The sequence below is a fragment of the Oncorhynchus nerka genome, linkage group LG20 (assembly GCF_034236695.1).
Source record: "Oncorhynchus nerka isolate Pitt River linkage group LG20, Oner_Uvic_2.0, whole genome shotgun sequence".
In the NCBI taxonomy this organism is placed as follows: Eukaryota; Metazoa; Chordata; class Actinopteri; order Salmoniformes; family Salmonidae; genus Oncorhynchus; species Oncorhynchus nerka.
Genome location: NC_088415.1, coordinates 92,974,525 through 93,002,298, shown reverse-complemented (window position 1 = coordinate 93,002,298; position 27,774 = coordinate 92,974,525). Strand labels below are relative to the sequence as shown.

The 27,774-nt window shown below is 39.4% G+C and overlaps 1 protein-coding gene across 1 annotated transcript; it reads left to right on the top strand.

Moving 5' to 3' along the window:
- Positions 1-19,213: 19,213 nt before the first annotated feature.
- Positions 19,214-26,818, top strand: LOC135563128 (microtubule cross-linking factor 1-like). Its single transcript, XM_065006106.1, has 5 exons — positions 19,214-19,252; positions 20,295-20,462; positions 21,967-22,251; positions 23,466-23,822; positions 26,813-26,818. The coding sequence occupies exons 1-5, from the start codon at positions 19,214-19,216 to the stop codon at positions 26,816-26,818; spliced, it is 855 nt and encodes a 284-aa protein (XP_064862178.1).
- Positions 26,819-27,774: the final 956 nt, after the last annotated feature.

The following is a 27,774-nucleotide window of genomic DNA, read 5'->3' as shown; positions in this document are numbered from 1 at the left end:
AATAAATATGTATGGGAGTGTATATACTGTAAATAAATATGTATGGGAGTGTATATACTGTAAATAAATATGTACGGGAGTGTATATACTGTAAATAATAAATATGTATGGGAGTGTAGGCTACATACTTCAGGGCTCTGGGGCCTGGTTAAAGACTTTCTTCAGGGCTCAGAATGTTTCCTGGTTAGGTCACATGGTCATGGAACTCTCCAGGATCGATGAAAAACTCTGGGACCTAGATATACAGTAGTTTTCAACTAGGGGTCATGTGGGGAAAACTCCTTTCCACCTCCCCCCCCCTTTCCACCTCCCTACCCACAACAATGAGGAAATACTGGAGAATAACAAAATGTTCCCCTCCCTATCTCCCTACCCCACATATCACCACCAACCCTCCTCCTCTCTTCCTCTTATTACCCCTTCCCTCCCTCCCAACCTCCCTATCTCCCATCAGGATGAGGAGCGGAGGCGGCTGGATCCGCAGGGTGTGAGGCCCAGGGGGGGTCTGGATCTTACTGGCCTGCAGGCACACGAGGCTCCCTGGGTCCAGGAAAGAACCCTACTGCAGCAGGAGGTCCGGTTGTTCAGACACAACACCATCATCTTCTATATGAAGCTACGCTGGATCCTTATGCACTGGAGGCTGGGGAAGAGGACAGAGGCAGGGGAGGAGACCGCACACGCAGAGGTGAGATGACTGGCTAGAGGTAGAGGCTGAACCCCAGGTAGTTTAGTCTGGAGGCTGGGGAAGAGGACAGAGGCAGGGGAGGAGACCGCACACGCAGAGGTGAGATGACTGGCTAGAGGTAGAGGCTGAACCCCAGGTAGTTTAGTCTGGAGGCTGGGGAAGAGGACAGAGACTGGAGGAGACCGCACACGCAGAGGTGAGATGACTGGCTAGAGGTAGAGGCTGAACCCCAGGTAGTTTAGTCTGGGGGCTGGGGAAGAGGACAGAGGCAGGGGAGGAGACAACACACTTAGAGGTGAGATGACTGGCTAGAGGTAGAGGCTGAACCCCGGGTAGTTTAGTCTGGAGGCTGGGGAAGAGGACAGAGGCAGGGTAGGAGACCGCACACGCAGAGGTGAGATGACTGGCTAGAGGTAGAGGCTGAACCCCAGGTAGTTTATTCTGGAGGCTGGGGAAGAGGACAGAGGCAGGGGAGGAGACCGCACACTCAGAGGTGAGATGACTGGCTAGAGGTAGAGGCTGAACCCCAGGTAGTTTAGTCTGGAGGCTGGGGAGGAGGACAGAGACAGGGGAACTACCCATTTATTTATTTCAACATTTCCAGGCCTATTTTTCTGCAACGACACACTCACTCATGAGACTCAAAATGAATGTAAAAGTAATTCATAGGAGGACTAAAAGGCAAGAGCTCCTGGTCGAGTCTTATCTGTCCACGTGCCTGCTCAGGAGCTCCAGTCCTGGTCGAGTCTTATCTGTCCACGTGCCTGCTCAGGAGCTCCAGTCCTGGTCGAGTCTTATCTGTCCACCTGCCTGCTCAGGAGCTCCAGTCCTGGTCGAGTCTTATCTGTCCACCTGCCTGCTCAGGAGGGCTCCTAAGGAACAAACCAAAAGGCAGTCGATCACTTAGGAGGATTGAGCTGAGTACCTTTGGTTAGAACACGGTGACCAAACAGTGTATAACAGGGCTTGAAAAAACAAAAGCCTGCATTTCCCAATAGTTCTCCAGGAGGAGGGTTGACATCTAGCTCAAAACACTCAATCAATCATCAGCGCAGGATCGCGTCGTTTGATTGGTCAACTGAGTGATTGATTGACTGACTCTCAGTTTGTTGGTTGGTTGGTTAGTTCACTGATTTACTGCTCCTCTTCCTGCTTTGTAGTTGTATAATAACCGTGTTATTCCATGTCTGTAGTTGTTTAATAACCTTGTTATTCCATGTCTGTAGTTGTATAATAACCGTGTTATTCTGTGTCTGTAGTTGTGTAATAACCTTGTTATTCCGTGTCTGTAGTTGTGTTTAATAACCTTGTTATTCCATGTCTGTAGTTGTTTAATAACCGTGTTATTCCGTGTCTGTAGTTGTTTAATAACCTTGTTATTCCATGTCTGTAGTTGTGTAATAACCTTGTTATTCCGTGTCTGTAGTTGTGTTTAATAACCTTGTTATTCCATGTCTGTAGTTGTTTAATAACCGTGTTATTCCGTGTCTGTAGTTGTTTAATAACCGTGTTATTCCGTGTCTGTAGTTGTTTAATAACCGTGTTATTCCGTGTCTGTAGTTGTGTTTAATAACCTTGTTATTCCATGTCTGTAGTTGTTTAATAACCTTGTTATTCCATGTCTGTAGTTGTATAATAACCGTGTTATTCCATGTCTGTAGTTGTGTTTAATAACCTTGTTATTCCGTGTCTGTAGTTGTATAATAACCGTGTTATTCCGTGTCTGTAGTTGTGTTTAATAACCTTGTTATTCCATGTCTGTAGTTGTGTTTAATAACCGTGTTATTCTGTGTCTGTAGTTGTGTTTAATAACCTTGTTATTCCGTGTCTGTAGTTGTGTTTAATAACCGTGTTATTCCATGTCTGTAGTTGTGTTTAATAACCTTGTTATTCCGTGTCTGTAGTTGTGTTTAATAACCGTGTTATTCCATGTCTGTAGTTGTGTTTAATAACCTTGTTATTCCGTGTCTGTAGTTGTATAATAACCGTGTTATTCTGTGTCTGTAGTTGTTTAATAACCTTGTTATTCTGTGTCTGTAGTTGTTTAATAACCGTGTTATTCTGTGTCTGTAGTTGTTTAATAACCGTGTTATTCCGTGTCTGTAGTTGTGTTTAATAACCGTGTTATTCCGTGTCTGTAGTTGTGTTTAATAACCTTGTTATTCCGTGTCTGTAGTTGTGTTTAATAACCGTGTTATTCCATGTCTGTAGTTGTGTTTAATAACCTTGTTATTCCGTGTCTGTAGTTGTATAATAACCGTGTTATTCTGTGTCTGTAGTTGTTTAATAACCTTGTTATTCTGTGTCTGTAGTTGTTTAATAACCGTGTTATTCTGTGTCTGTAGTTGTTTAATAACCGTGTTATTCCGTGTCTGTAGTTGTATAATAACCGTGTTATTCCATGTCTGTAGTTGTGTTTAATAACCTTGTTATTCCGTGTCTGTAGTTGTTTAATAACCGTGTTATTCTGTGTCTGTAGTTGTGTTTAATAACCTTGTTATTCCGTGTCTGTAGTTGTTTAATAACCGTGTTATTCTGTGTCTGTAGTTGTTTAATAACCTTGTTATTCCATGTCTGTAGTTGTTTAATAACCGTGTTATTCTGTGTCTGTAGTTGTGTTTAATAACCTTGTTATTCTGTGTCTGTAGTTGTATAATAACCGTGTTATTCCATGTCTGTAGTTGTGTTTAATAACCTTGTTATTCCATGTCTGTAGTTGTATAATAACCGTGTTATTCCATGTCTGTAGTTGTATAATAACCGTGTTATTCCGTGTCTGTAGTTGTTTAATAACCTTGTTATTCCATGTCTGTAGTTGTATAATAACCGTGTTATTCCATGTCTGTAGTTGTGTATAATAACCGTGTTATTCCATGTCTGTAGTTGTATAATAACCGTGTTATTCCATGTCTGTAGTTGTGTATAATAACCTTGTTATTCCGTGTCCTGCCTGTCCCACCATGAGAAGATGGAGGGTATTCCAGAGCTGATCTTGGAGCACGGAGAGGGAGAGACGGAGAGAGAGGACAGGGACACGTCGTTTACCCAGCTACCTCAGATAGACTGCCCCGAGCCTGACTCCACAACCCAACTCCCCTCCACTGAACGCCTGCAGCACCAGACACAGGTAGGATTTCCCCTCTGTTGATACACTCAAAGGTTAAAGTGCACTTTGGATGAGTACAAAGTCTGTTCAAGTACAGTGGAGTTCAACGATCCAAATAATACTATTTCCTGTCTCTGCGCACAGTATCTGAACGTTGCCTTCCCAGCTACGGTACTAAAGGCGTGTTGGCCAGTGAGGAGACATGCAATCATTTTGCAGGAGGCGGTTTCTCTCGCCGAGTAGAAACTTGATTCCTGTAGCCGTTTATGTTATTTGTTTCCATCTGTTAGTTTTTGACCTTTCGGTTACTAGTCCAACGCTCTAACCACTAGGCTACCTGCCACCTCTACACTCTAACCACTAGGCTACCTGCCACCTCTACACTCTAACCACTAGGCTACCTGCCACCTCTACACTCTAACCACTAGGCTACCCTACCACCTCTACACTCTAACCACTAGGCTACCTGCCACCTCTACACTCTAACCACTAGGCTACCCTGCCACATCTACACTCTAACCACTAGGCTACCTGCCACCTCTACACTCTAACCACTAGGCTACCCTGCCACCTCTACACTCTAACCACTAGGCTACCTGCCTCCTCTACTCTCTAACCACTAGGCTACCCTGCCACCTCTACACTCTAACCACTAGGGTACCTGCCACCTCCACACTCTAACCACTAGGGTACCTGCCACCTCCACACTCTAACCACTAGGCTACCTGCCTCCTCTACTCTCTAACCACTAGGCTACCCTGCCACCTCTACACTCTAAACACTAGGCTACCTGCCTCCTCTACTCTCTAACCACTAGGCTACCCTGCCACCTCTACACTCTAACCACTAGGCTACCCTGCCACCTCTACACTCTAACCACTAGGCTACCCTGCCACCTCTACACTCTAACCACTAGGCTACCCTGCCACCTCTACACTCTAACCACTAGGCTACCCTGCCACCTCTACACTCTAACCACTAGGCTACCTGCCTCCTCTACACTCTAACCACTAGGCTACGCTGCCACCTCTACACTCTAACCACTAGGCTACCTGCCACCTCTACACTCTAACCACTAGGCTACCTGCCACCTCTACACTCTAACCACTAGGCTACCCTGCCACCTCTACACTCTAACCACTAGGCTACCCTGCCACCTCTACTCTCTAACCACTAGGCTACCCTGCCGCCTCTACACTCTAACCACTAGACTACCCTGCCACCTCTACACTCTAACCACTAGGCTACCCTGCCACCTCTACTCTCTAACCACTAGGCTACCCTGCCACCTCTACTCTCTAACCACTAGGCTACCCTACCACCTCTACACTCTAACCACTAGGCTACCTCATTATTGAAATACATAAAAACACAAGGAGGCGAACATCGTAACTATTTGACCTGGCTATATATTACGTGTTATTTCCTCAGGCTAGATATAAACCCGCTTGAGGAGCTCACTGTGTGTCGGTAGTAGAATACAGTTCATGTGAATTATTATCATTCATGATTTAGATGCATGCATTCTACTTGTTCGCCGAACTGTGAAGAATGACCAATGTCTCACAGTCAAAGAGAAATTAAGCTATCACTCATCAGCCATACTGTGTGCGTGTGTGTGCGCGTGTGCATGTGCGTGTGTATGGAGCAGAGCAGTAGTAACTTAGGCTATGTCATGTTTCATTAACAGAATCTAAAGTGCTCCACTCTTTCTACTGTTGTGATTTCTTCAACTAGAAGTGGTTTGTGTACACTGATCTGAAAATGGAGCTGCTTTAAACCACAAACCGTCATTCACAAACAGTTCCCAAAGCCCTGTTAGCATTTAGCACAAGGATGAACACATCACACTCTACTTAGGACGCAATTTGTACTGTACACACCACAGTATAACCTGGTACATGACCTATAACACACCACAGTATAACCTGGTACATGTCCTACAACACACCACAGTATAACCTGGTACATGACCTATAACACACCACAGTATAACCTGGTACATGACCTATAACACACCACAGTATAACCTGGTACATGACCTATAACACACCACAGTATAACCTGGTACATGACCTATAACACACCACAGTATAACCTGGTACATGACCTATAACACACCACAGTATAACCTGGTACATGACCTATAACACACCACAGTATAACCTGGTACATGACCTATAACACACCACAGTATAACCTGGTACATGACCTATAACACACCACAGTATAACCTGGTACATGACCTATAACACACCACAGTATAACCTGGTACATGTCCTACAACACACCACAGTATAACCTGGTATATGACCTATAACACACCACAGTATAACCTGGTACATGACCTATAACACACCACAGTATAACCTGGTACATGACCTATAACACACCACAGTATAACCTGGTACATGTCCTACAACACACCACAGTATAACCTGGTACATGTCCAATAACACACCACAGTATAACCTGGTACATGACCTATAACACACCACAGTATAACCTGGTACATGACCTATAACACACCACAGTATAACCTGGTATATGACCTATAACACACCACAGTATAACCTGGTACATGACCTATAACACACCACAGTATAACCTGGTACATGACCTATAACACACCACAGTATAACCTGGTACATGTCCTATAACACACCACAGTATAACCTGGTACATGTCCTATAACACACCACAGTATAACCTGGTACATGACCTATAACACACCACAGTATAACCTGGTACATGACCTATAACACACCACAGTATAACCTGGTACATGACCTATAACCCACCACAGTATAACCTGGTACATGTCCTACAACACACCACAGTATAACCTGGTACATGTTGTTAGACATTACTGCACTGTTGGAGCTAGGAACAAGCATTTCACTCCTGTAACGTTCGTCGTTGGGAGAAAGAGAGGAGGACCATGGTGCAGAGTGGTAAGTATTCATTATGCCTTTTAATGAAAACGAATACTCGAACAAAAAACGATAAACGCAACAGTTCTGTATGGTGAACATACACGACAGAAAATAATCACCCACAACTTAAAGGTGAAACCAGGCTACCTAAATATGGTTCTCAATCAGGGACAACGATTGACAGCTGCCTCTGATTGAGAACCATACCAGGCCAAACACAGAAATGCCAAATTATAGAATAACTGTTAAATATGTGACCAATTGTGACCAATAACATCTGATAAATATGGACCAATAACATCTGATAAATATGGACCAATAACATCTGATAAATATGGACCAATAACATCTGTTAAATATGGACCAATAACATCTGATAAATATGGACCAATAACATCTGATAAATATGTGTATGGACCAATAACATCTGATAAACATGTGTATGGACTAATAACATCTGATAAATATGTGTATGGACCAATAACATCTGATAAACATGTGTATGGACTAATAACATCTGATAAATATGTGTATGGACCAATAACATCTGATAAACATGTGTATGGACTAATAACATCTGATAAACATGTGTATGGACCAATAACATCTGATAAATATGGACCAATAACATCTGATAAATATGGACCAATAACATCTGATAAACATGTGTATGGACCAATAACATCTGTTAAATATGTACATGTGACCAATAACATCTGATAAATATGGACCAATAACATCTGTTAAATATGGACCAATAACATCTGTTAAATATGGACCAATAACATCTGATAAATATGGACCAATAACATCTGATAAATATGGACCAATAACATCTGATAAATATGGACCAATAACATCTGATAAATATGGACCAATAACATCTGTTAAATATGGACCAATAACATCTGTTAAATATGGACCAATAACATCTGATAAATATGGACCAATAACATCTGATAAATATGGACCAATAACATCTGATAAATATGGACCAATAACATCTGATAAATATGTCTGTGACCAATAACATCTGTTAAATATGGACCAATAACATCTGATAAATATGTGTATGGACCAATAACATCTGATAAATATGTGTATGGACCAATAACATCTGATAAATATGGACCAATAACATCTGATAAATTTGGACCAATAACATCTGATAAATATGTCTGTGACCAATAACATCTGATAAATATGGACCAATAACATCTGATAAATATGGACCAATAACATCTGTTAAATATGTGTATGGACCAATAACATCTGATAAATATGTCTGTGACCAATAACATCTGTTAAATATGGACCAATAACATCTGATAAATATGTGTATGGACAAATAACATCTGTTAAATATGGACCAATAACATCTGATAAATATGTGTATGGACAAATAACATCTGTTAAATATGGACCAATAACATCTGATAAATATGTGTCTGGACCAATAACATCTGTTAAATATGGACCAATAACATCTGATAAATATGGACCAATAACATCTGATAAATATGGACCAATAACATCTGTTAAATATGGACCAATAACATCTGTTAAATATGGACCAATAACATCTGTTAAATATAGACCAATAACATCTGTTAAATATGGACCAATAACATCTGATAAATATGGACCAATAACATCTGATAAATATGGACCAATAACATCTGATAAATATGGACCAATAACATCTGATAAATATGGACCGATAACATCTGATAAACATGTGTATGGACCAATAACATCTGTTAAATATGGACCAATAACATCTGATAAATATGGACCAATAACATCTGATAAATATGGACCAATAACATCTGTTAAATATAGACCAATAACATCTGATAAATATGGACCAATAACATCTGATAAATTTGGACCAATAACATCTGATAAATATGTCTGTGACCAATAACATCTGTTAAATATGGACCAATAACATCTGATAAATATGTGTATGGACCAATAACATCTGATAAATATGTGTATGGACCAATAACATCTGATAAATATGGACCAATAACATCTGATAAATTTGGACCAATAACATCTGATAAATATGTCTGTGACCAATAACATCTGTTAAATATGGACCAATAACATCTGATAAATATGTGTATGGACCAATAACATCTGATAAATATGTGTATGGACCAATAACATCTGATAAATATGGACCAATAACATCTGATAAATATGGACCAATAACATCTGTTAAATATGGACCAATAACATCTGATAAATATGTCTGTGACCAATAACATCTGTTAAATATGGACCAATAACATCTGATAAATATGTGTATGGACCAATAACATCTGTTAAATATGGACCAATAACATCTGATAAATATGTGTCTGGACCAATAACATCTGTTAAATATGGACCAATAACATCTGATAAATATGGACCAATAACATCTGATAAATATGGACCAATAACATCTGATAAATATGGACCAATAACATCTGATAAATATGGACCAATAACATCTGATAAATATGGACCAATAACATCTGATAAACATGTGTATGGACCAATAACATCTGTTAAACATGGACCAATAACATCTGATAAATATGGACCAATAACATCTGATAAATATGGACCAATAACATCTGATAAATATGGACCAATAACATCTGATAAATATGGACCAATAACATCTGTTAAACATGGACCAATAACATCTGATAAATATGGACCAATAACATCTGATAAATATGGACCAATAACATCTGATAAATATGGACCAATAACATCTGTTAAACATGGACCAATAACATCTGATAAATATGGACCAATAACATCTGTTAAATATGGACCAATAACATCTGATAAATATGGACCAATAACATCTGTTAAACATGGACCAATAACATCTGATAAATATGGACCAATAACATCTGATAAATATGGACCAATAACATCTGATAAATATGGACCAATAACATCTGATAAATATGTGTCTGGACCAATAACATCTGTTAAATATGGACCAATAACATCTGATAAATATGGACCAATCACATCTGATAAATATGGACCAATAACATCTGATAAATATGGACCAATAACATCTGATAAATATGTGTCTGGACCAATAACATCTGTTAAATATGGACCAATAACATCTGATAAATATGGACCAATCACATCTGATAAATATGGACCAATAACATCTGATAAATATGGACCAATAACATCTGATAAATATGGACCAATAACATCTGATAAATATGGACCAATAACATCTGATAAACATGTGTATGGACCAATAACATCTGTTAAACATGGACCAATAACATCTGATAAATATGTGTATGGACCAATAACATCTGATAAATATGGACCAATAACATCTGATAAATATGGACCAATAACATCTGATAAATATGTGTATGGACCGATAACATCTGATAAATATGGACCAATAACATCTGATAAATATGGACCAATAACATCTGATAAATATGTGTATGGACCAATAACATCTGATAAATATGGACCAATAACATCTGATAAATATGGACCAATAACTTCTGATAAATATGTGTATGGACCAATAACATATGATAAATATGTGTATGGACCAATAACATCTGATAAATATGGACCAATAACATCTGATAAATATGTGTATGGACCAATAACATCTGATAAATATGTCTGTGACCAATAACATCTGTTAAATATGGACCAATAACATCTGTTAAATATGGACCAATAACATCTGTTAAATATGGACCAATAACATCTGTTAAATATGGACCAATAACATCTGATAAATATGGACCAATAACATCTGTTAAATATGGACCAATAACATCTGATAAATATGGACCAATAACATCTGATAAATATGGACCAATAACATCTGATAAATATGGACCAATAACATCTGATAAATATGGACCAATAACATCTGTTAAATATGGACCAATAACATCTGATAAATATGGACCAATAACATCTGTTAAATATGGACCAATAACATCTGTTAAATATGGACCAATAACATCTGATAAATATGGACCAATAACATCTGATAAATATGGACCGATAACATCTGATAAACATGTGTATGGACCAATAACATCTGTGAAATATGGACCAATAACATCTGATAAATATGGACCAATAACATCTGTTAAATATGGACCAATAACATCTGATAAATATGGACCAATAACATCTGATAAAATATGGACCAATAACATCTGATAAACATGTGTATGGACCAATAACATCTGTTAAATATGTGACCAATAACATCTGTTAAATATGGACCAATAACATCTGATAAATATGGACCAATAACATCTGATAAATATGGACCAATAACATATGTTAAATATGGACCAATAACATCTGTTAAATATGGACCAATAACATCTGTTAAATATAGACCAATAACATCTGTTAAATATGGACCAATAACATCTGATAAATATGGACCAATAACATCTGATAAATTTGGACCAATAACATCTGATAAATATGGACCAATAACATCTGTTAAATATGGACCAATAACATCTGATAAATATGGACCAATAACATCTGATAAATATGGACCGATAACATCTGATAAACATGTGTATGGACCAATAACATCTGTTAAATATGGACCAATAACATCTGTTAAATATGGACCAATAACATCTGATAAATATGGACCAATAACATCTGATAAATATGGACCAATAACATCTGTTAAATATGGACCAATAACATCTGTTAAATATGGACCAATAACATCTGTTAAATATGTGACCAATAACATCTGTTAAATATGTGACCAATAACATCTGTTAAACATGGACCAATAACATCTGATAAATATGGACCAATAACATCTGATAAATATGGACCAATAACATCTGATAAATATGGACCAATAACATCTGTTAAACATGGACCAATAACATCTGATAAATATGGACCAATAACATCTGATAAATATGGACCAATAACATCTGATAAATATGGACCAATAACATCTGATAAATATGTGTCTGGACCAATAACATCTGTTAAATATGGACCAATAACATCTGATAAATATGGACCAATCACATCTGATAAATATGGACCAATAACATCTGATAAATATGGACCAATAACATCTGATAAATATGGACCAATAACATCTGATAAATATGGACCAATAACATCTGATAAATATGGACCAATAACATCTGATAAACATGTGTATGGACCAATAACATCTGTTAAACATGGACCAATAACATCTGATAAATATGTGTATGGACCAATAACATCTGATAAATATGGACCAATAACATCTGATAAATATGGACCAATAACATCTGATAAATATGTGTATGGACCAATAACATCTGATAAATATGGACCAATAACATCTGATAAATATGGACCAATAACATCTGATAAATATGGACCAATAACATCTGATAAACATGTGTATGGACCAATAACATCTGTTAAACATGGACCAATAACATCTGATAAATATGTGTATGGACCAATAACATCTGATAAATATGGACCAATAACATCTGATAAATATGGACCAATAACATCTGATAAATATGTGTATGGACCAATAACATCTGATAAATATGGACCAATAACATCTGATAAATATGGACCAATAACATATGATAAATATGTGTATGGACCAATAACATCTGATAAATATGGACCAATAACATCTGATAAATATGGACCAATAACTTCTGATAAATATGTGTATGGACCAATAACATCTGATAAATATGTGTATGGACCAATAACATCTGATAAATATGGACCAATAACATCTGATAAATATGTGTATGGACCAATAACATCTGATAAATGTGTCTGTGACCAATAACATCTGTTAAATATGGACCAATAACATCTGTTAAATATGGACCAATAACATCTGTTAAATATGGACCAATAACATCTGATAAATATGGACCAATAACATCTGTTAAATATGGACCAATAACATCTGATAAATATGGACCAATAACATCTGATAAATATGGACCAATAACATCTGATAAATATGGACCAATAACATCTGTTAAATATGGACCAATAACATCTGATAAATATGGACCAATAACATCTGTTAAATATGGACCAATAACATCTGTTAAATATGGACCAATAACATCTGATAAATATGGACCAATAACATCTGATAAATATGGACCGATAACATCTGATAAACATGTGTATGGACCAATAACATCTGTTAAATATGGACCAATAACATCTGATAAATATGGACCAATAACATCTGTTAAATATGGACCAATAACATCTGATAAATATGGACCAATAACATCTGATAAAATATGGACCAATAACATCTGATAAACATGTGTATGGACCAATAACATCTGTTAAATATGTGACCAATAACATCTGTTAAATATGGACCAATAACATCTCATAAATATGGACCAATAACATCTGATAAATATGGACCAATAACATATGTTAAATATGGACCAATAACATCTGTTAAATATGGACCAATAACATCTGTTAAATATAGACCAATAACATCTGTTAAATATGGACCAATAACATCTGATAAATATGGACCAATAACATCTGATAAATATGGACCAATAACATCTGATAAATTTGGACCAATAACATCTGATAAATATGGACCAATAACATCTGTTAAATATGGACCAATAACATCTGATAAATATGGACCAATAACATCTGATAAATATGGACCAATAACATCTGATAAATATGGACCGATAACATCTGATAAACATGTGTATGGACCAATAACATCTGTTAAATATGGACCAATAACATCTGTTAAATATGGACCAATAACATCTGATAAATATGGACCAATAACATCTGATAAATATGGACCAATAACATCTGTTAAATATGGACCAATAACATCTGTTAAATATGGACCAATAACATCTGTTAAATATGTGACCAATAACATCTGTTAAATATGTGACCAATAACATCTGTTAAATATGGACCAATAACATCTGATAAATATGGACCAATAACATCTGTTAAATATGGACCAATAACATCTGATAAATATGGACCAATAACATCTGATAAAATATGGACCAATAACATCTGATAAACATGTGTATGGACCAATAACATCTGTTAAATATGGACCAATAACATCTGATAAATATGGACCAATAACATCTGTTAAATATGGACCAATAACATCTGATAAATATGGACCAATAACATCTGATAAAATATGGACCAATAACATCTGATAAACATGTGTATGGACCAATAACATCTGTTAAATATGGACCAATAACATCTGATAAATATGGACCAATAACATCTGATAAATATGGACCGATAACATCTGATAAAATGTGTATGGACCAATAACATCTGTTAAATATGGACCAATAACATCTGATAAATATGGACCAATAACATCTGTTAAATATGGACCAATAACATCTGATAAATATGGACCAATAACATCTGATAAAATATGGACCAATAACATCTGATAAACATGTATGGACCAATAACATCTGTTAAATATGTGACCAATAACATCTGTTAAATATGGACCAATAACATCTGATAAATATGGACCAATAACATCTGATAAATATGGACCAATAACATATGTTAAATATGGACCAATAACATCTGTTAAATATGGACCAATAACATCTGTTAAATATAGACCAATAACATCTGTTAAATATGGACCAATAACATCTGATAAATATGGACCAATAACATCTGATAAATATGGACCAATAACATCTGATAAATTTGGACCAATAACATCTGATAAATATGGACCAATAACATCTGTTAAATATGGACCAATAACATCTGATAAATATGGACCAATAACATCTGATAAATATGGACCAATGACATCTGATAAATATGGACCGATAACATCTGATAAACATGTGTATGGACCAATAACATCTGTTAAATATGGACCAATAACATCTGTTAAATATGGACCAATAACATCTGATAAATATGGACCAATAACATCTGATAAATATGGACCAATAACATCTGTTAAATATGGACCAATAACATCTGTTAAATATGGACCAATAACATCTGTTAAATATGTGACCAATAACATCTGTTAAATATGTGTCCAATAACATCTGTTAAATATGGACCAATAACATCTGATAAATATGGACCAATAACATCTGTTAAATATGGACCAATAACATCTGATAAATATGGACCAATAACATCTGATAAAATATGGACCAATAACATCTGATAAACATGTGTATGGACCAATAACATCTGTTAAATATGGACCAATAACATCTGATAAATATGGACCAATAACATCTGTTAAATATGGACCAATAACATCTGATAAATATGGACCAATAACATCTGATAAAATATGGACCAATAACATCTGATAAACATGTGTATGGACCAATAACATCTGTTAAATATGGACCAATAACATCTGTTAAATATGTGACCAATAACATCTGTTAAATATGGACCAATAACATCTGTTAAATATGGACCAATAACATCTGTTAAATATGGACCAATAACATCTGTTAAATATGGACCAATAACATCTGATAAATATGGACCAATAACATCTGTTAAATATGTGACCAATAACATCTGTTAAATATGGACCAATAACATCTCATAAATATGGACCAATAACATCTGATAAATATGGACCAATAACATATGTTAAATATGGACCAATAACATCTGTTAAATATGGACCAATAACATCTGTTAAATATAGACCAATAACATCTGTTAAATATGGACCAATAACATCTGATAAATATGGACCAATAACATCTGATAAATATGGACCAATAACATCTGATAAATTTGGACCAATAACATCTGATAAATATGGACCAATAACATCTGTTAAATATGGACCAATAACATCTGATAAATATGGACCAATAACATCTGATAAATATGGACCAATAACATCTGATAAATATGGACCGATAACATCTGATAAACATGTGTATGGACCAATAACATCTGTTAAATATGGACCAATAACATCTGTTAAATATGGACCAATAACATCTGATAAATATGGACCAATAACATCTGATAAATATGGACCAATAACATCTGTTAAATATGGACCAATAACATCTGTTAAATATGGACCAATAACATCTGTTAAATATGTGACCAATAACATCTGTTAAATATGTGACCAATAACATCTGTTAAATATGGACCAATAACATCTGATAAATATGGACCAATAACATCTGTTAAATATGGACCAATAACATCTGATAAATATGGACCAATAACATCTGATAAAATATGGACCAATAACATCTGATAAACATGTGTATGGACCAATAACATCTGTTAAATATGGACCAATAACATCTGATAAATATGGACCAATAACATCTGTTAAATATGGACCAATAACATCTGATAAATATGGACCAATAACATCTGATAAAATATGGACCAATAACATCTGATAAACATGTGTATGGACCAATAACATCTGTTAAATATGGACCAATAACATCTGATAAATATGGACCAATAACATCTGATAAATATGGACCGATAACATCTGATAAACATGTGTATGGACCAATAACATCTGTTAAATATGGACCAATAACATCTGATAAATATGGACCAATAACATCTGTTAAATATGGACCAATAACATCTGATAAATATGGACCAATAACATCTGATAAAATATGGACCAATAACATCTGATAAACATGTGTATGGACCAATAACATCTGTTAAATATGTGACCAATAACATCTGTTAAATATGGACCAATAACATCTGATAAATATGGACCAATAACATCTGATAAATATGGACCAATAACATATGTTAAATATGGACCAATAACATCTGTTAAATATGGACCAATAACATCTGTTAAATATAGACCAATAACATCTGTTAAATATGGACCAATAACATCTGATAAATATGGACCAATAACATCTGATAAATATGGACCAATAACATCTGATAAATTTGGACCAATAACATCTGATAAATATGGACCAATAACATCTGTTAAATATGGACCAATAACATCTGATAAATATGGACCAATAACATCTGATAAATATGGACCAATAACATCTGATAAATATGGACCGATAACATCTGATAAACATGTGGATGGACCAATAACATCTGTTAAATATGGACCAATAACATCTGTTAAATATGGACCAATAACATCTGATAAATATGGACCAATAACATCTGATAAATATGGACCAATAACATCTGTTAAATATGGACCAATAACATCTGTTAAATATGGACCAATAACATCTGTTAAATATGTGACCAATAACATCTGTTAAATATGTGACCAATAACATCTGTTAAATATGGACCAATAACATCTGATAAATATGGACCAATAACATCTGTTAAATATGGACCAATAACATCTGATAAATATGGACCAATAACATCTGATAAAATATGGACCAATAACATCTGATAAACATGTGTATGGACCAATAACATCTGTTAAATATGGACCAATAACATCTGATAAATATGGACCAATAACATCTGTTAAATATGGACCAATAACATCTGATAAAATATGGACCAATAACATCTGATAAACATGTGTATGGACCAATAACATCTGTTAAATATGGACCAATAACATCTGTTAAATATGTGACCAATAACATCTGTTAAATATGGACCAATAACATCTGTTAAATATGGACCAATAACATCTGTTAAATATGGACCAATAACATCTGTTAAATATGGACCAATAACATCTGATAAACATGTGTATGGACCAATAACATCTGTTAAATATGGACCAATAACATCTGATAAATATGGACCAATAACATCTGTTAAATATGGACCGATAACATCTGTTAAATATGGACCAATAACATCTGATAAATATGGACCAATAACATCTGTTAAATATGGACCAATAACATCTGATAAATATGGACCAATAACATCTGATAAACATGTACATGTGACCAATAATATCTGATTTGATTCATAATAAGCTGGTCTTCAATACATCTAAAACTAAAAGCATTGAATTTGGTTCAAAACTAACTCTCTAAGATCTAAACCTCAACTGGAGTTGTGGAAGTTGAATTCCTAGGAGTAACACTGGAGGGTCAATTATCATGAATCAAGTCACATTGACAAAGTTGTTGTGAAGAGGAGAGGTATGTCTGTTTTTAAAATATGTTCTGTGTTTTTTGACACAAAGATCATCTGTACTAGTTGTTCAGACTCTGGCCTTGACCCATCTTGATTACTGTCTGGTAATATGGTCAGGTGCAGTAATGAAAGACCTAACAACGCTGCAGCTGGCTCAGAGCAGAGCAGCACACCTCGCCTTTTAACTACACACACAGAACTGACATCAACGACTTGCTGCATGCCAGTCTTTCCTGGTTGAGGATTGACGACAGATCAATTGCTTCTCTTCTAGTTTTTATGAGAAATATTACTGTGATTGAAAATTCCCCATCTGCTTAATCAATATAGTTCATACATCCATACAACATAACAAGACATGCCACCAGAGGTCTCTTCACAAGTTCCCCAAAGGTCCAAAATGAATTCACGGCAACTCCCGGTATTATACATGATCGCATGGATCTCCCTTTCATCTCCGATTTGCTCAAGCAAACAGAAAAATTACCTTTAAAACAACAACAACATCTCATGGAACGGCGGGACTGTGAGGGGGACACACGTTATTTTCTTGTGTTGTGGTATTGTTTGTATGTGGTTGTACTGTTAATGTGTGTGATCCTTGTCTATCAGTGTATCTGTGTTTTGTTATTTGTCATGCTGTTTTTTTGTGTGTGTCTTCAAATAAATAAACAAACCACAGCAGAGAGAACCAACATAAACTCAACAGCAAAAAAAATAAATGTCCTCTCACTGTCAACTGCGTTTTTATTTTTCAGCAAACTTAACATGTGTATTTGTATGAACATAAGATTCAACAACTGAGACATAAACTGAACAAGTTCCACAGACATGCGACTAACAGAAATGGAGTAATGTGTCCCTGAACAAAAGGGGGGGGGTCAAAATCAAAAGTAACAGTCAGTATCTGGTGTGGCCACCAGCTGCATTAAGTACTGCAGGGCATCTCCTCCTCATGGACTGCATCAGATTTGCCAGTTCTTGCTGTGAGATGTTACCCCACTCTTCCACCAAGGCACCTGCAAGTTCCCGGACATTTCTGGGGGGGGAATGGCCCTAGCCCTCACCCGCCGATCCAACAGGGCCCAGACGTGCTCAATGGGATTGAGATCCGGACTCTTCGCTGGCCATGGCAGAACACTGACATTCCTGTCTTGCAGGAAATCACGCACAGCATTGAGATTGCCTGCAATGACAACAAGCTCAGTCTGATGATACTGTGACACACCGCCCCAGACCATGACGGACCCTCCACCTCCAAATCGATCCCGCTCCAGCGTACAGGCCTCGGTCTAACGCTCATTCCTTTGACGATAAACGCGAATCCGACCATCACCACTGGTGAGACAAAACCGTGACTTGTCAGTGAAGAGCACTTTTTGCCAGTCCTGTCTGGTCCAGCGATGGTGGGTTTGTGCCCCTAGGTAACGTTGTTTTCGATGATGTCTGGTGAGGACCTGCCTTACAACAGACCTACAAGCCCTCAGTCCAGCCTCTCTCAGCCTATTGCGGACAGTCTGAGCACTGATGGAAAGATTGTGCGTTCCTGATGTAACTCGGGCAGTTGTTGTTGCCATCCTGTACCTGTCCCGCAGGTGTGATGTTCGGATGTACTGATCCTGTGCAGGTGTTGTTACACGTGGTCTGCCACTGCGAGGATGATCAGCTGTCCGTCCTGTCTCCTTGTAGCGCTGTCTTAGGCGTCTCACAGTAAGGACATTGCAATTTATTGCCCTGGCCACATCTGCAGTCCTCATGCCTCCTTGCAGCATGCCTAAGGCACGTTTACGCAGATGAGCAGGGACCCTGGGCGTCTTTCTTTTGGTGTTTTTCAGAGTCAGTAGAAAGGCCTCCTTAGTTTTCATAACAGTGACCTTAATTGCCTACCGTCTGTAAGCTGTTAGTGTCTTAACGACCGTTCCACAGGTGCATGTTCATTAATTGTTTTTGGTTCATTGAACAAGCATGGGAAACAGTGTTTAAACCCTTTACAATGAAGATCTGTGAAGTTATTTGGATTTTTACGAATTATCTTTGAAAGACAGAGTCCTGAAAAAGGGACGTTTCATTTTTTGCTGAGTTTAGTATGTGGTGTAGAGTTATAGTTTGTGTAGATGAACTTGGAAATGAAAAGCACGACTTGTGTTTGAAACAGCTGACATTATTAGGTAAATAGAAAGGACACTGATATCTTGAATAAATCCAGTTTCATTCTCTCTCTTTCACCTCGCTACCTCTCCCTCACCTCCCCTCCTCCTCCTCCTCACCCCTTTCCTCAACCCCCTTCCTCACCTCCTCATCCCCCGCTCCTCCTCTCCAGGTGGGGGAGAACCGTAGGGTGCTCCATGCGGTGCGCTCCCTGTTAGAGGAGTTCAGGTCAGAGTTGAGGGAGGAGGAGAACAGGAGGTGCCAGCTGCAGCAGAACTATGCCAATGACAAGGCTTCATGGGAGGTCAAATGGGCAGAGATGAAGTGTCACGTTGCTCAGGTAACTCTAATCCAGACGCGCGCGCACACACACACACACACACACACACACACACACACACACACACACACACACACACACACACACACACACACACACAGAGCAACAACAAGGCATCCTGGAAGGTCAAATGGGCCGAGATAAAGTGTCACGTTGCTCAAGTAACTTACTCAAGATGTCTGCCTTAAAGAGACAGCATCACAGCATCACTGGGATGCAGATGTCTGCCTTAAAGATATTATAGAGACAGCATCACTGGGATGTAGATGTCTGCCTTAGAGACAGCATCACTGGGATGTAGATGTCTGCCTTAAAGAGATTAAAGAGATAGCATCACTGGGATGTAGATGTCTGCCTTAAAGAGATTATAGAGACAGCATCACTGGGATGTAGATGTCTGCCTTAAAGAGATTATAGAGACAGCATCACTGGGATGTAGATGTCTGCCTTAAAGAGATTATAGAGACAGCATCACTGGGATGTAGATGTCTGCCTTAAAGAGATTATAGAGACAGCATCACTGGGATGTACATGTCTGCCTTAGAGACAGCATCACTGGGATGTAGATGTCTGCCTTAAAGAGATTATAGAGACAGCATCACTGGGATGCAGATGTCTGCCTTAAAGAGATTATAGAGACAGCATCACTGGGATGTAGATGTCTGCCTTAGAGACAGCATCACTGGGATGCAGATGTCTGCCTTATAGAGATTAAAGAGACAGCATCACTGGGATGTAGATGTCTGCCTTATAGAGATTAAAGAGACAGCATCACTGGGATGTAGATGTCTGCCTTAAAGAGATTAAAGAGACAGCATCACTGGGGTGTAGATGTCTACCTTATAGAGATTAAAGAGACAGCATCACTGGGATGTAGATGTCTGCCTTATAGAGATTAAAGAGACAGCATCACTGGGATGTAGATGTCTGCCTTATAGAGATTAAAGACTGATTGTAGTCAGGTCACCTGACAGACTGAGTTTATCCTGGTCAGCTGACAGACTGATTGTAGGCAGGTCACCTGACTGACTGAGTTTCTCCTGGTCACCTGACAGACTGATTGTAGTCAGGTCACCTGACAGACTGATTGTAGTCAGGTCACCTGACAGACTGATTGTAGTCAGGTCACCTGACAGACTGATTGTAGTCAGGTCACCTGACAGACTGATTGTAGTCAGGTCACCTGACAGACTGATTGTAGTCAGGTCACCTGACAGACTGAGTTTCTCCTGGTCAGCTGACAGACTGAGTTTCTCCTGGTCAGCTGACAGACTGAGTTTCTCCTGGTCATCTGACAGACTGATTGTAGTCAGGTCACCTGACAGACTGAGTTTCTCCTGGTCAGCTGACAGACTGAGTTTCTCCTGGTCAGCTGACAGACTGAGTTTCTCCTGGTCAGCTGACACGGTCAGTAGAAGGACCCATCCTCGTACTTCACCACATTGTTATGGATTGTTCTTCAACCGTATTAATCTATTGCCTGTCTGTTTATGTGTTCAACCAGCTGGAAGAGGAGAGACGAGAAGAGAAAGGAGAGGTGAGAGGAGAGGCCAGAGGGGAGACGCAGGGAGGAGGAGGAGGAGACCCAGACTGGGCCTTTAAACAGGAGCGAGAGGAGCACCGTTGCCTCCTGGCAGAGAGCCACAGCACCTCCCTGGACCTCCACTGGAAGCTGCAGCATGGAGAGAAGAGGTGGGGGAGGGAGAGGAGAGGCCTACTGGAACGCTTCGACCAGGAGAGACAAGAGTGGGACAGCAACATGAGAAACATGCACCACGAGATGGAGAGGGTGAGGAGGGGGAGAGGGGGAGGGAAAGAGGAGGGAGAGGAGGGGATGGGAGGTAGGGAGAGAGGAGGAGGAAGGGGAGGGAGGGAGAGAGGAGGTGAAGGGATAGAGGAGGGGGGAGGTGAAGGGAGAAAGGAGGGAGAGGAGTGAGAGGAGGGGAGGTAGGGGAGAGAGAGAGGAGTGAGAGGAGGGGGAGAGAGGAGGTGAAGGGAGAGAGGAGGGAGAGGAGAGGAGGTAGGGGGAGAGTAGTGAGAGGAGGTGAAGGGAGATAGGAGGTGAAGGGAGATAGGAGGAGGGAGAGAGGGGGAGAGGAGGGGAGGGGAGGTAGGGAGAGAGGGGGAGTGGGAGAGAGGAGGGAGAGGAGAGGGAGGTAGGGAGAGAGGGGGAGGGAGAGAGGACGGAAAGGAGGGCAGATTGGTAGAGAGGGGGAGGGGGAGAGGAGGGCGAGGGGGAGAGAGGAGGTGAAGGGAGAGAGAAGGGGAAGGGAGGTAGGGAGAGAGGGGGAGAGGAGGTGAAGGAGAGAGGAGGGAGAGGAGGGGAGGTAGGGGAGAGGAGGGAGAGGAGGGGAGGGGAAGGGAGAGAGGAGGGGAGGAATTGAGAGGAGGTGGGGAGGTGTGGGAGAGGGAGAGAGGAGGTGAAGGGAGGTAGGGAGAGAGGAGTGAGAGGAGGGGGAGGGGGAGAGGAGGGGGAGAGAGGAGGGAGAGGAGAGGAGGTGGGGCGGAGATGAGGGGGAGGGGGAGATGAGGAGAGAGGGAGGGAGGTGGAGAGGAGGGAGATGAGGGGAAGGGAGAAAGGAGGGAGAGGAGGTGGAGGGGAGAGGAGGGAGATGAGGGGAAGGGAGAGAGGAGGGAGAGGAGGTGAGGGGGAGGGGGAGATGAGGGGAGAGAGGAAGGAGAGAAGAGGGAGAGAGTGAATATTCACACCATTATATGTCTGAGAAGTTTTGAAATGCATAAGATACACAGTTAATAATGATGAAATCCTCGTGTTAGTTTAACTAACTAAACTAACTAAATGTTAGTTTAACCTCTATCTCTGAAGAGGAAGGAACAATGTCTCACCGTGTTATATTGATGCTTATGGCGTTATAATATGATCACTGAAAATTATGACCATGTACATTTTGTTTTTGTTTCCCTCTCCTCCCTCCTTCCTTCCTTTCCTCTCTTCCCTTTCTCTCTCTCTCCTCTCTTCTCCTCTCTATCCTCCCCCCACAGCTACAGAGAGAGCTTAACGTACGGAGGGGCAGTGAGGGCTCACCAACCGACATCAAAGAAGGGGAGAGAGCAGGGGGACACAGGGGTGTCTTTTCCCCCCAGGAGAGCCCATGCAAGGCCCCTCGCTCCCCAAGGTCACCACGCTTTCCTCGCTCTGCCATCCCAGGCCCTGTTTCCCTCCCCACCCGCTCCCACTCCGACTCGGAGGCCCATGAAGAGCAGGGGGCTGTAGTGAGGTTCAGAGGCCCAACGGAGAACCTTTTCCTGGACGCTCTGACACTGGACCCCCTGGGTGGCCTGAAGGGCCCACCTCCCTGCAGACTGGACTCTGACAAGAGGTTCCCCTGTTTGAACCAGGTGAGAACTAATTCTCTATGTAGTATAGTGCACTATATAGGGAATAGGGTCTATAGTAGTGCACTATATAGGGAATAGGGTCTATAGTAGTGGACTATATAGGGAATAGGGTCTATAGTAGTGGACTATATAGGGAATAGGGTCTATAGTAGTGGACTATATAGGGAATAGGGTCTATAGTAGTGCACTATATAGGGAATAGGGCTCTGGTCTAATGTAGTGCACTATATAGGGAATAGGGCTCTGGTCTATAGTACTGCACTATATAGGGAATAGGGCTCTGGTCTAAAGTAGTGCACTATATAGGGAATAGGGCTCTGGTCTAAAGTAGTGCACTATATAGGGAATAGGGCTCTGGTCTATAGTAGTGCACTATATAGGGAATAGGGCTCTGGTCTATAGTAGTGCACTATATAGGAATAGGGCTCTGGTCTATAGTAGTGCACTATATAGGAATAGGGCTCTGGTCTATAGTAGTGCACTATATAGGGAATAGGGCTCTGGTCTATAGTAGTGCACTATATAGGGAATAGGGCTCTGGTCTATAGTAGTGCACTATATAGGGAATAGGGCTCTGGTCTATAGTAGTGCACTATATAGGGAATAGGGCTCTGGTCTATAGTAGTGCACTATATAGGGAATAGGGCTCTGGTCTATAGTAGTGCACTATATAGGGAATAGGGCTCTGGTCTATAGTAGTGCACTATATAGGGAATAGGGCTCTGGTCTATAGTAGTACCACAATATAGGGAATAGGACTCTGGTCTAAAGTAGTACCACAATATAGGGAATAGGGCTCTGGTCTATAGTAGTACCACAATATAGGGAATAGGGCTCTGGTCTATAGTAGTACCACAATATAGGGAATAGGGCTCTGGTCTAAAGTAGTACCACAATATAGGGAATAGGGCTCTGGTCTATAGTAGTACCACAATATAGGGAATAGGGCTCTGGTCTAAAGTAGTACCACAATATAGGGAATAGGGCTCTGGTCTAAAGTAGTACCACAATATAGGGAATAGGACTCTGGTCTAAAGTAGTACCACAATATAGGGAATAGGGCTCTGGTCTATAGTAGTACCACAATATAGGGAATAGGGCTCTGGTCTAATGTAGTACCACTATATAGGGAATAGGGCTCTGGTCTATAGTAGTACCACTATATAGGGAATAGGGCTCTGGTCTATAGTAGTACCACAATATAGGGAATAGGACTCTGGTCTATAGTAGTGCACTATATAGGGAATAGGACTCTGGTCTATAGTAGTGCACTATATAGGGAATAGGGCTCTGGTCTATAGTAGTACCACAATATAGGGAATAGGACTCTGGTCTATAGTAGTGCACTATATAGGGAATAGGGCTCTGGTCTATAGTAGTGCACTATATAGGGAATAGGACTCTGGTCTATAGTAGTGAACTATATAGGGAATAGGACTCTGGTCTATAGTAGTGAACTATATAGGGAATAGGACTCTGTTCTATAGTAGTGAACTATATAGGGAATAGGACTCTGGTCTATAGTAGTACACTATATAGGGAATAGGACTCTGGTCTATAGTAGTGCACTATATAGGGAATAGGGCTCTGGTCTAATGTAGTGCACTATATAGGGAATAGGGCTCTGGTCTATAGTAGTACACTATATTTTTTTATTTTATTTTTATTTCACCTTTATTTAACCAGGTAGGCTAGTTGAGAACACCTTTATTTAACCAGGTAGGCAAGTTGAGAACACCTTTATTTAACCAGGTAGGCTAGTTGAGAACACCTTTATTTAACCAGGTAGGCTAGTTGAGAACACCTTTATTTAACCAGGTAGACTAGTTGAGAACACCTTTATTTAACCAGGTAGACTAGTTGAGAACACCTTTATTTAACCAGGTAGGCTAGTTGAGAACACCTTTATTTAACCAGGTAGGCTAGTTGAGAACACCTTTATTTAACCAGGTAGGCTAGTTGAGAACACCTTTATTTAACCAGGTAGGCTAGTTGAGAACACCTTTATTTAACCAGGTAGGCTAGTTGAGAACACCTTTATTTAACCAGGTAGGCTAGTTGAGAACACCTTTATTTAACCAGGTAGGCTAGTTGAGAACACCTTTATTTAACCAGGTAGACTAGTTGAGAACACCTTTATTTAACCAGGTAGGCTAGTTGAGAACACCTTTATTTAACCAGGTAGGCTAGTTGAGAACACCTTTATTTAACCAGGTAGGCTAGTTGAGAACACCTTTATTTAACCAGGTAGGCTAGTTGAGAACACCTTTATTTAACCAGGTAGGCTAGTTGAGAACACCTTTATTTAACCAGGTAGGCTAGTTGAGAACACCTTTATTTAACCAGGTAGGCTAGTTGAGAACACCTTTATTTAACCAGGTAGGCTAGTTGAGAACACCTTTATTTAACCAGGTAGGCTAGTTGAGAACACCTTTATTTAACCAGGTGGGCTAGTTGAGAACACCTTTATTTAACCAGGTGGGCTAGTTGAGAACACCTTTATTTAACCAGGTAGGCTAGTTGAGAACACCTTTATTTAACCAGGTAGGCTAGTTGAGAACACCTTTATTTAACCAGGTAGGCTAGTTGAGAACACCTTTATTTAACCAGGTAGACTAGTTGAGAACACCTTTATTTAACCAGGTAGGCTAGTTGAGAACACCTTTATTTAACCAGGTAGGCTAGTTGAGAACACCTTTATTTAACCAGGTAGGCTAGTTGAGAACACCTTTATTTAACCAGGTAGGCTAGTTGAGAACACCTTTATTTAACCAGGTAGGCTAGTTGAGAACACCTTTATTTAACCAGGTAGACTAGTTGAGAACACCTTTATTTAACCAGGTAGGCTAGTTGAGAACACCTTTATTTAACCAGGTAGACTAGTTGAGAACAAGTTCTTATTTGCAACTGCGACCTGGCCAAGATAAAGCGTAGCAGTGTGAACAGACAACACAGAGTGTTGGGCAATCTATATACAATGTGTGCAAAAGGCATGAGGAGGTAGGCGAATAATACAATTTTGCAGATTAACACTGGGGTGATAAATGATCAGATGGTCATGTACAGGTAGAGATATTGGTGTGCAAAAGAGCAGAAAAGTAAATAAATAAATAAAAAAAACAGTATAAAAACAGTATGGGAATGAGGTAGGTGAAAATGGGTGGGCTATTTACCAATAGACTATGTACAGCTGCAGCGATCGGTTAGCTGCTCGGATAGCTGATGTTTGAAGTTGGTGAGGGAGATAAAAGTCTCCAACTTCAGCGATTTTTGCAGTTCGTTCCAGTCACAGGCAGCAGAGTACTGGAACGAAAGGCGGCCAAATGAGGTGTTGGCTTTAGGGATGATCAGTGAGATACACCTGCTGGAGCGTGTGCTACGGATGGGTGTTGCCATCGTGACCAGTGAACTGAGATAAGGCGGAGCTTTACCTAGCATGGACTTGTAGATGACCTGGAGCCAGTGGGTCTGGCGACGAATATGTAGCGAGGGCCAGCCGACTAGAGCATACAAGTCGCAGTGGTGGGTGGTATAAGGTGCTTTGGTGACAAAACGAATGGCACTATGATAGACTGCATCCAGTTTGCTGAGTAGAGTGTTGGAAGCCATTTTGTAGATGACATCGCCGAAATCGAGGATCGGTAGGATAGTCAGTTTTACTAGGGTAAGCTTGGCGGCGTGAGTGAAGGAGGCTTTGTTGCGGAATAGAAAGCCGACTCTTGATTTGATTTTCGATTGGAGATGTTTGATGTGAGTCTGGAAGGAGAGTTTGCAGTCTAGCCAGACACCTAGGTACTTATAGATGTCCACATATTCAAGGTCGGAACCATCCAGGGTGGTGATGCTAGTCGGGCATGCGGGTGCAGGCAGCGATCGGTTGAAAAGCATGCATTTGGTTTTACTCGCGTTTAAGAGCAGTTGGAGGTCACGGAAGGAGTGCTGTATGGCATTG